We start from the raw sequence: 12,075 nt of genomic DNA on the forward strand, positions 1-12,075 counted from the left end.
CCCAAAAAATAAATGAAGTAAGCTGCATGATCTCAAAATTCATTTCACCATTTTCAAATTCATACAAAGAAAAATCGCAGTTATGCCTCATACTCTCTAAGTAAATGAACAAGTTCTCACTTTTTCATGTATGTTGTTTGTTGTCAGGGTATATTTGAGAAGACGCATCACTATACATTACTTGATGGAGAGATGGTAATTGACATTGAGCCAAAGACGCAAAAGTAGGAGAGAAGATACCTTATTTATGATCTGATAGCAATTAACCAAGTGTTTATTATGGAGGTTAGACATATCATATATGGTGGCTATACCAATTGAAAAGGCTATTCTACTTGTATAATATAGTTTTACTCCCATATATTATTAAATTGCAAGTATCTGTTGATTACATGTTGATGTGGAGTTCTACTCCATGCTAGAACATAGGCATGTGGTCTGCAACAGGTGGATCCATCATTCCTTCTCAAAGAGTAGTTCAGTTAGTCTTTTTGACTTTTTTTTTTTTTTGTTTTGTTTGTTTTTTCCCATAAGTCTTTTCGTAAGAGCAGTTTTCACCTCACTGCTGCTTATCTTAGAATAGTTAGCCTTCTCTGAAATGTAAAAGTACGCATTGAAGTTTTTAAACAATGTTAGGTGTCTATAGGCTATAAAGACTTAACAGTTGGTCCTTTAGTATTATTTCCCTGATAACTTCTCTCTAAACTCCGCAGAATCTCATAGTAGGTTAATGTGTGGTTGTATGTTCCTGTTTTCTTTTTTCTTCTTTTTTCCCCCTCCTTTTCTTATTTGGTTCTAAATTGTCTGGTGGTGAATAATTTGGTCTTTGAACATCATTACAGCGACCATTTAGTGAACGGTGGATTATACTTGAAAATGAAGTGATCTGTGGAAGATGAAGATTTATTTCATTACTTTCTGCACTCAATGATTACATTACAGTAGAGATGATATTTATAACTAACACACGCTAACTAACTAATTCACTAACAAACACTTCTAACTAATTAACAAACTTTACAACTGTTACAGATATTATAATGAGGACTGCTATCAATACAGGACTGTGATAGACAGCATATCAATGCTGATTCTGATGCAGTAGGGAGCTGCTGTGACTGATGAGTAAACTATTGAGATGCAGTTGAGCTACTGCTGTGACTGATGAGGCTTGGACTGAGTGAACTGATGAAGCTTGGACTGAGGGAACTATGGAAATGCAGAGTCAGTTACAGAGGCAGTTACAGATGGAATCTTATCATGATCAAACCTCGAAACGGTGAGCGTGACTTTTTGTACAAGAGCAGAAATCCATACTACAGATACGACTTGGAGTCATTCAGGGTATGAAAGGGGGAACAAGAGATCATTAACTGCCCTCAATTCTATTTTCAATCATTGCATTCTTTTCTTTTATTGATTATTTATTTTGCTTTGTCAGGTGAGGAGGAAGGATTTTTATTTGCTGTCTACAGTTACTAAGCTTTTAAAGGAATTTATTCCAAGACTTTCACATGCAGCAGATGGTCTTATATTCTAGGTTCTTAAGGATTATTTTTTGGTAGCTTTATTAAAAAAATAAATCTGGAACTTTAAATATAATATGATACTGTTCAAACAATGTGATTTTTGCATTCTTTTACTTTTGAAATATCAGTTACGAACACGGGAATGTTCAGTGCATAGGAAATGTGTGTCAAGAAAAGTGATTTTGCACTATTTTATTTTGGAAATATTAATTACTATGCACAAGAACATATTCAGGTGATATTATGTGTTTGAAAATAGAAAAATGCTCCATACCCATCCCCCCCCCCAACCCAAAACCCAAAATGATGTGGCGAACAATAAAATGTTTTACTTTGGAAATTCCCAATTGCTTTGTCAAAAGAATATTGCAACATAGTTAGTTGATAGTATGTATTTGAAAAATGTGATTTATTGATGAGATCACACAGCGTGTGACACAAGACGTTGAGTCTAGGTTCACTACGATGATCAAGAACCTAGCGGCACGTGTTTTGTTCTTAGAGTCATAGGGTATGGCTGGGAGTATGAGCTTGAGAGAGGTGCAATACTTACAAATTGACGAATTTTACGTTTTATCAATTTGCGTATATACATATGGAAATTATTAACACATTATACTAACATATTGTAGGTGTCAGATGCATCTAGTGGGCAGCAAGCTTCAAAAGAAAATGAATAGGTATGCCACTCTACTATATTTCTGCATGTATTTATGATATTTGCTGTGTATGAAGTTCTTGAAGGATATCACTATATTTCCCCATGTATTATGTCGTATTAGGTCTGAAATTTATCCCTAGAGCATATCATATGGACCAAATCTGGTACTGCAAATGGGCTTTCTTCAGACTGTAATCTGATTCAATTGCAAATGGGTTTTCTTCAGGGACATCATTTACCTAGAAAGCAAGTAACATGCATATGCATAAAGGGTATATCATTTGCTATGGAATGAGTTCAGACAATCATTGTCTTGATCCATACATTTTAATGAGTAGTTATAATTATCTGAGTACAGGTTGTCACACAATGGAATTTTAATTTATATCACAATTTTTTTCTTTGTTATGCTAGAATCTTATTCAAAATACGAATGAGATAAGACTGGAGTTATAATCCTTCATTTTTTAGGGGCTTGGCTCATCTAAATGACACCTCAAGAGGCCTTGAAAATTTGATTGGGCTGCAGGCCTATGAATCGAATACCAAGAGAGAGCCAAGTTCTGTATGCTGATTGACCCAAAAAATAGTGGCCATGTTTACTGAAAATTTGATTCCAAAAGTGATAGCAATAGGCACTATTGTTAGTCTATACAATATTTTAGTGCAGCTGCCTTTATCCCCATCAATGGTAACACAGACTTCTTGCCTAACATGAAATCAAAGCCTTTTGAATTTGTTGCTTTTTAAACTTGGTTGCATCTATAAGTCTTTGTTTAATTGCCACTTGCAGATTGAGTTCAGCTGTGGTGATTCATGACCATCATTTACTATACTAACACTTGTTCCACATTTGGACTTCATAGATTTTACAGCTTAGCTATTATCAAATTTAACATTAAATTTTTTCGATCCATCTAAGTAGCAAAATTCAAATTCCCTCATTGATCAATTACTAGAAGCGGGTCAAATTCAAGAATGATTGTCTTGATGATGGTCATACCAGTAGTTATTTAATTTTTTTTCCCTTTTGTTTATTTATTTTTATTTTTTGACAACTTCACTAGTACCTGTCACGTGCTAGTAAAATTCTATAGACAAATTTTAGATTAGCCAGATATTTATACATTCTAGCGAAGCTATATACATACCTTGACAGCTGCACATTAGCTTATGTAATTTTAGTTATAGTATGCATTTGAGATTCTACTCTTACGTGCTATATTGATAGGAAGTTCCTTAGCTTTCAGGTTGATAACTTGGAATTTCTGAGGGAAATGAGGATCAACCCAATAAAGGTTGGTTTTTTTAATTTGGCACTAGATTACACTAGTAGTTCTATTATACATATTATAGTTCCCGCAATCCCTCTTGTTTCACTTGTTTTTGTTCTGATAACCAGAATTTTGGTTATATTTTCTAGTCTTTCTTATGTTCATCTGACATAGAATAATTATGTGTGTGCTTGCTTACACATGCACATGCACATGCGCTCCAAAAATTAACCCCATGAATCTGGAAGGACTTCTGCTCTCACCTTTATAGTGAAATAATTCATCTTTGTTGCTTGTGACATTTTGGTTGGCATCAATTATAGGTTGCCAAAGCATTAGTGGAAGTGTTTGCTGAAAAGATCTTGATGAATATGGGTGCAAGGTGTTATGCCAGTTCATTGATAGAGTGGAGAAACACCCGAGCAAGAAAATTGATGAGAAGATTGGCCAGTTCTGGATTGTATTTTTTTCATAAAAGAACTTTTTTCAAGTTTTTAGTTGTAATAACTTTTACATGTAGCTCAAATTTTGAGACTCAAATAGAATGTTTAATAAAACTACAATGCTATACTGTCTGAATTCTTGTCATTGTTATTCCTAGAGTGCTTAACGCTACACTTTCATTTATTTATTTTTGTTTTTATTTTTAATTTTTTGCGACGGTAACAAGATGGTCGCCAAAGATCATGTTAGTGTTTTTCTTTGTTTTTTGCGACGGCAAAATAGCGGTCGCCATAAGTAGTTTAGGTGGTCGCAAATTGTTTTGCCGTCGCAAAAAGTATTTGCCACCCCCATATTCGCGACCCCCATTTGCTGTCGCATGGGCCGTCGCAAAAAGTCTTTTGCGACTGTTTTTTATTATTTGCGACGGTTTATTGCAGTCGCAAAAAGTGATTTTTTTAGTAGTGAATGTTAAAAACTTATTTTTTTTATTTTTTTTAAGGTTCACAACAAAATCTAAATATACATTCAATCTTATTTTATTTTATTTGGTTCAACAACAAAATCAAATGCACATTAATTAATTAATTAAAAAGTTTGTTTTATAATAACAAAATATATAATTTTGAGACAATCAAATAAGTTTTAGTAATTGAAAAAAAAAATGTGGAAGAACGTGGAAGATTAAAAAAAAATTACAACCATCTCTCTCTCTCTCTCACTTTCACTCTCTCCCCTACATGTTATAAGAACCTGTTTATAAAGTTATAAGAGCCTGTTTGAAGAAATAAAATGTGAAAGAACTTGTTTGAAGAAAGTGTTATAAGACCCGTATTAAATTGCATCAGGACATAAACAAGGAATTGTTTATTGATCTCTTAGCCACGGACATTTTAGACATTAAACCATCTTTCTCTTAGCAAATTTGTACCATTTATTTTAATTTATCCAAAATCTAATTATACCTTTTAACAAATCTGAACCACTCATTTTAAGATATCTATGCCTTATCACACGCAATCTATCATCCATCTTCTTCCTTTAGTCCCCCCACGAATTTTGTTATTTGTTACTTTTAAAAAACAAAAAATGTTTTTCAATTAAATTTTTACTAATTTCACAACACCATCATCACTATTCTTACCTTCACTATCACACTACCATCACCATAGCCGCTACCATCATCACTGTCGCCATCATCCCACCACTATGTCACAATCTCTACTTTTACCTTCGTCCATCACCACCACCACCAAATATAAAAAAATATATTTTTAATTTTTTTTAAAAAAATATTTTCTATCTAAATAAATGAAGCATAACATTGGGAAACAAGCTGATTTCAGTTAAATCTGTTCATAACTAAGAAAAATTATTTTATTTAAAAAAAAATTATTTAGTAAGACTTTGTATCCCCTTTTTGTTTTTCTAGCAAATAAATCTTTGTACCCATGCTTTCTAATCAATCACGACTCATGCTTGTTTCAATTCTCTACAATTTCCTTATTTTCAAATACATTCATATATATATATATATATATATATATATATATGTTGTATAAATTGTGTGATTACATAAAACAAATAGATTCATATTCGTTACTTGAAATTTCAGTACAAGCAAACCATTCTGAAAATTACAATACATAACAAAATAAAATAACATAGAAAAACAAACCGAAACCTGCACTAGACAGTGTCCTTAATTTTTTTAAATAAATTAAAAAAATTCTAGATATGCATAAAATTTGACAAGAATAGCGTGACAATGTTAATTAATGTGTATTTGATTTTATTGTTGAGCCAAATAAAATAAAATAAGATCGAATGTATATTTAGCTTTGATTGTGAATCTTTAAAAAAAAAATGGTTGTGAACCTTAAAAAAAAATTAAAAAAATTAAAAAAAAACAAAAGAAAAAAGATTGAATATATATTTAGCTTTGGTTATGAATCTCAAAAATTAAAAAAAAATGGTTGTGAACCTTAAAAATAAAAAAAATAATAAAAAAAAGATTGGATGTATATTTAGCTTTGGTTGTGGATCTTTAAAAAAAAAAAAAAAAAAAAAAAAAAAAAAACATATGGAGAAATTAATGGATACCCATTCCCAACTCATCCCCTGCGGATATTTAAAGAAGAGTAATGCTAGAGACCCCAAATATTCTACCAAAAGTTTTACCAAATGTCTCACATAGGTGTGGGACCCACACAATGTGGGTCCCATGTGGGTCCCACACCATGTGAGACATTTGGTAAAACTTTTGGTAGAATTTTTGGGACCTCTAGCATTTTTGTTTAAAGAATATCACTTACCCTACCCAATGGATGAGAAAAATAGGGAAAAACCCATATATTTGGGTTGGGTCTCCATGAATATCCACAGGGTAGATTATCCATTGCCATTCCTAAGTTCCTCAACTAATGTAGTCCTTTAAGGGTTAAAGGTGCAGCCATAGATCTGGTTCAAGTTTTTCCCAGAGTTAAAAAACACTTCAGGTTGTGTCCTCTATTCTTTACTAATCCAAAGAAAAAAAATAAACAAATTGTTTTGGGTACTTGTTAGATAATCATTGCCATATTACATGATACAGAAAAGAAACAAATTTGGTGGGGACTTAGCATCCACCTGCACATGGGAACAAGTTCTGCTGAAAGGCCCAGTGGTAGGACTTGGCCTTGAACCAACAGGGCTAACCCATAAGCCCAAAACAACCAATTAGTTAGAAGTAGGAATGACAACGGGGCGGGGCGGGGCGGGGCGGGGCCGGGGATTACCCTCTCCGTCCCGATCCTCAATTGAGAAAGTCTCCTCGGCCCCAGCCCCGATCCTCGACGGGGATCCTATCACTGTTCCCATCCCCGTCCCCTAACGGGGATTGGGGTTCCCCGACCCCGAAAATTTCCCGGCCCAAATATGTTATGGTCAACAATACCATCAACAACATCAACAACAGCATAATCGTTCAAAAAAAAAAAAAAAAATCTGTTTCAACACATGCTGTGTAATATATATACATAGAAAAATTTGTTTCAACACCATACATAAAAAAATCTATTTCAACACCATACATGTACAAATCTATATACAACACCATACTGTGTATATATTTATACCTGTGTAATAAAAATAAAAAATCTGTATATATACATACTGTCTAAACACATGTCACATACACATACAAAAATCTGTTTGAACGACGAAGGAGGATCGGCGTTGCGGAGAGGACGATCGGCATCGCGGAGAGGACGATCGGCGTCGAGGACGAGGATCGGGGTTGAGGACGACTCTCGGCATCCCAGACGCAGATCGGAGGGAGGCAGTGACGGAGATCGGGGTGAGGCAGTGAGGTCGGAATGAGGGAGATCGGAGGGAGGGAGGGAGATCAACGTGAGGCAATGATGAAGATTGGAGGGAAGGAGGGAGATCGGAGGGAGGGAAGGCTTTGAGAGAGAGAGAGATGAGAGACAGACAGACTAAACTGAGTCTGAGTCTAGAGGTCCTAAACATATAATATATATATATATATATATATATATATATATATATATATTATAATAATTATACCGGGGGGGTCAGTCGGGGATTAGTCGGGGCGGGGCCAGGGTTGGGAAATCTATCCCCGTCCCCGGCCCGAAAATCATTGGGGATCAGATTTTTAATACCATTCCCGGCCCTATGGGGATAAATTTCGTGGAAAAACCATTCTAATCGGGGTTGGGGTTTCGGGTCCCCATCGGACCGGGTTTAAATTGCCATCCCTAGTTAGAAGTCTTATTCCCCTACTTGCTTATTGGTTTCTCTCTCCTATTTATTTGAAAACTTCTCTCTCCTACTTTGATAATTGTATGTGTTTGTAATTTCCCTATTTATGATGTAAACTAGGGGTATAACTCGAACAGGTTCGGTCGGGTTGGGAGGTTGTCTAAACGCTGCCCAAGTTGTGCTGAGATCTGCCCAAGCCCGCCTAGGTTCGAATTTTAACCCGAGATTGCCTGTCCAAGTCTGACCGAATTAAACTTGAATTGCCCGAATTGTAAATCAATTTCAATTTTTTTTTATTTTTTACTTTTTTTTTCCAGCTACATTATTAAATTATTAAACTTTGACTCTATTTACATTTTTTTTATTGTAGAAAATCATTAACACTATTAAAACAAATAATTTATATAATGTAAGAAAGATGCCTTTATAGTAGTCTTTATAATTTATTAGTGAAAATAAAAAAAGTAAGATTTTATACTATTTGTATATATAATATATATTCAATATAATTTAATAATCTAAATTATTTTAATATTATGTAATGGCTAATAATTTCTATATATATTTAATATTTTTATATATCTATATATGTATAATTCGGACTTCAGATTATTTGGGTTATTTGATATCTTTGCCCAAACCCGTCCAAATTTAATACGGGCTTCCAAAATATTTGCTCAAACCTATACCGAATTTGAAAATATCTTATCATCCAAGCCCTAAAACAAATTGGACTAGGTTCGGATTACTCGGGTTGAGCCCGCCCAAGTTACACCCCTAATGTAAACAAGATAGAACAGGCCATAAAATTGGATTTCTACGTCCAATTTTCGATCAATTGTAAACTTATTGTGTTGGGCCCTTTAACATGTTTTAGGTCAGATAGTAGGATATATGAAGCTGAATTTTTACCAAGAGACAGCAAAACTTAAGTTTATAAGCAAAAATTGAACCATATAATAGGAGGATTAAGACCAAAAAAAATATTTTTAAAAAAATGGCTGGTGTGTGCACATATTGTTTCATTAATTTGAAATTAGTGAATTTTGAGTTCTTAAATGTCCACAATGCTTTGCATTGTTTTAATTTAGTTGGGTTGTGACATCATTAGTCGTCCACTAAACTTTAGAGTGGTTGGTTGGATTTAGCCCAAAAATCCAAGACTTTGTATGATGAGGGAACAACCTATTACAGTTAAGAATTGAACCCACTAGGAAAAAAAAAAAAAAGACAGATTAAGAGTGAAAAAATTCAACCAAACCCATCAATGGCAGTTTTTGACAAACCGGTTCGGATGGATCCGATCTTAAATTAGAGATGATGCCATGATGCCTGAGCGAAGGAGGTAGAAGGTTTGAGAAGTTAGAGGTAGGCACCTTTCTTATATTTTACTTAATTACTATAGTGGGACCACGTTCACAGAAGAGCCATGAAAGTACCAAAATTGCTTTTATTTTTATTTTATTTTATATTTTTTTTTGAGCATATCCACCGTTGATCATCCCATCCCATTCTTCCTGTCAGGCACCAGAACCATCTTCTCATGTCTATAAATAGGTTCCTCACTCTTTTTCACTCTCACCATCATCACATTGTTCTAAGCTCTCCTGCAATATCTTCTTCTTGTGCATAAAAAACACACTTTTCATTCTTTCTGTTTTGAAAACTCCAATAATCTTCAAAGCATGTCTCTCATTCCAAGCTTTTTTGGTTCCCGACGAACCAACGTCATGGACCCATTCTCCCTCGACATTTGGGACCCCTTAGACGGCCTTTTCAACTTCTCCATTTCTGATCGCGAAACCTCTCAATTCGCGAATGCGCGGATTGATTGGAAGGAGACCCCGGAACGTCACGTCTTTAAAGCTGACCTTCCGGGACTGAAGAAAGAGGAGGTGAAGGTGGAGGTGGAAGAGGGGAGGATTCTCCAGATAAGCGGGGAGAGGATGAAGGAGCAGGAAGAGAAGAACGACAAGTGGCACCGGATCGAGCGGAGCAGCGGGAAGTTCCTAAGGAGGTTCCGGTTGCCAGAGGATGCTAAGGTGGAGGCGGTGAAGGCTAGCATGGAGAATGGGGTGCTGACTGTTACTGTGCCTAAGCCTAGGGTGGAGGAGAAGAAGCCTGAGGTTAAGTCCATTGACATCTCTGGCTAAAAGACTAACATAGTCTTCTTTTCTCTTGCTTTGCTTTCACTGTATTTTTATTAAATAAAAAATTGTTATGTGAGAGAATGGAGTGTAAGAGCACCAAGGACCCTTTAGAGTGAAATTTCTCTAAAGTTTCTTAAAGTGCTATATTATGTGGTTGAGATTTACTGGCAAGTCACATCAGAAAAATTGATGTGACTTGCCAGTAAATCTCAACCATACAATGTAGCACTCTAGGAAACTTTAGGAAAAAATCACTCTAGAGGATCCTTGCTCGTGTAAGAGCTATAGAAAATGGTGTGAACTTTGTTGCTCGCTTTGAATAAATAAAAAAGTTCTTACTTTTGTAAAAGGGGATAACTTGACCCACTAATTAATTGGATCCAAATGGATTCAATTAAAACCCAATCGAAAAATTTAAAAATTGGTGAGTTTGAAAAAATTATTGTCAAATACGTCAAGTAAATTCTATTGAACGGGTCCAAAAGAAAGCTAATAGATTGGGTCGACGAAGACCTATTATGCAGATATCTCTAAAGACAGTTTCATAAGCCCATCTGAGGAGGCTTAGATCATATGGGTGTTCGAGGAAGTTAACCGTTTCTTTTAGAAGAGATGAAACCCTCGGAGGAGATCCATGCTCTGAGGTATTGGCTTAGTTTTGAAAGGGTTTGGAACCACGAACCTAGAGAGCTATTTTGAGCTCGGACTCGAGAAGGTTCGGATTCATGAACCTAGAGATTCAAAGTGCTTGGCTTCAAACCGATTCGGACGCAATTTAGAAGCCGTTCCATTAATAAGTCCTAGAATACTTGCGGGCTTGGAGCTTTCTGAAATCTATGCACCAGAGCTATGGGCATAACAGAGTTTGAATAAAGGACCCGAGCTCGAGAACGGTGAGTGGAGATAAATTCACTCTTTAGTTAAACTAGCCTATACTCGAGTCAAGGTGGCACGATCTAGGGGATCCCTGAGACTCGATAATATTTATGGCAGGGTGTTCTCTTGAACTACCCTTAACCCTTCTGCGGTAGAACGTCCTCTGGGATTACCCCTGACCCCTTGGGATAATTGGAGATCATTGGTTATGTGTGATTAAGAAGAAGGGTTCGCCGAGAGGTTGATCTCTTCTTCGGGGTTTTTCTCATCATCGGAGAGGTCACCTTCTCATACAAAGTAGTTAGAGGAAATATTCTCCATGTGCCTTGCACATGGGCTCCATCCTACATGATGAGGTGTCTATAAATAGCACCTACCCATAGCCTTACAAAAGTTAGATTTTGGAGGGACAACTCTTGGGAACTAATTTCCTTTCTCCATTATCTACTCTGACAGTGAAAGTGGGAGATCCATGAGAGAGCCTTACCATTGTTCTCTCTCTAACTATTTTGCTTCTTCTTCACTCAATCTCTTATCTCCATCATCTCTTTGCTTTTATGTTTTTAATTGTGACTGTTGAAAAATCTAAGGCTCTGTTTGGCACAACTCTCAAATTATAGTTTCATATATTGTTTGAGTGTATTGTTTGTTTTGAGTTTTCAAATCATAATTCTACACATATTTCTCAAAACTCAATTCAAAATATAATCATTCAGTGTGTTTGGTTTGAGTTTTCTGGATTAAGTTTTTTGAAAACTGAGTTTTTTGGTTTTCATATTCTTTTGTTTTTAGTAAATATTTTTAAAATTTTAAACATTTTTTTTTTTTACTTTTTTAGATGCACATTAGTTAGATGTATCTAAAAAGTAAAAAATTTGTGAAAAAATATTTTAAAAAATTAATAAATACATAGAAATGCAAAAAATATACTGAATTATTGTATTTTTTTTGTATTTTTGGTATTTAGTGAATTTTTAAAAAAATTTTTTTACAATTTTTTTACTTTTTAGGTGTATTTATGTTAAGCTTGTCTAAAAAGAAAAAAATTGCTTAAAATATTTAAAAAAATCAGTAAAAATAAAAAAATACGAAAAATAAGAAAGTAGAATTTTTTGAAAAGTGTTTTCTGAAAAGAGAAAACAAGCAAGCTTTCAAAACTCATAACCAAACACATAATTGAAAACCCTTTTCAAAACTTAATTCAAATCAATATTTTAATTTTTTAAATATTTAAATATTTTAAAAATATTTTAATTTTGTTAAGATTTTAAATATTTTAATATTTAAATATGTTACGATTTTTTTAATTTTTTGAATATTTTTAAATATTTTAATTTCAAAATATTACGATTTAAATTTTTTAAATTTTAAAATATTTT

General features: G+C 34.3%; 1 protein-coding gene and 1 long non-coding RNA gene across 4 annotated transcripts; both read left to right on the plus strand.

Annotated features, from left to right (window-relative positions):
• The first annotated feature begins 2,058 nt into the window (after positions 1-2,058).
• LOC145807549 (uncharacterized) lies at positions 2,059-4,045 on the plus strand. Of its 3 annotated transcripts, none has more exons than XR_014350739.1 (3): positions 2,059-2,209; positions 3,422-3,488; positions 3,788-4,045. It is a non-coding gene; the product is annotated as an uncharacterized LOC145807549 (long non-coding RNA). The 3 variants fall into 3 exon arrangements; XR_014350741.1 differs by having other exon boundaries at positions 3,434-3,488; XR_014350740.1 differs by having other exon boundaries at positions 3,441-3,488.
• Positions 4,046-9,276: 5,231 nt separating this feature from the next.
• On the plus strand, positions 9,277-9,898 carry LOC114318353 (17.4 kDa class I heat shock protein-like). Its single transcript, XM_028265217.2, has one exon. The coding sequence runs from the start codon at positions 9,356-9,358 to the stop codon at positions 9,821-9,823; it is 468 nt and encodes a 155-aa protein (XP_028121018.2). The 5' UTR covers positions 9,277-9,355; the 3' UTR covers positions 9,824-9,898.
• The last annotated feature ends 2,177 nt before the right edge of the window (positions 9,899-12,075 follow it).

The sequence above is a fragment of the Camellia sinensis genome, chromosome 14 (genome assembly GCF_055761805.1).
Source record: "Camellia sinensis isolate YWXY chromosome 14, ASM5576180v1, whole genome shotgun sequence".
Classification (NCBI taxonomy): domain Eukaryota; kingdom Viridiplantae; phylum Streptophyta; class Magnoliopsida; order Ericales; family Theaceae; genus Camellia; species Camellia sinensis.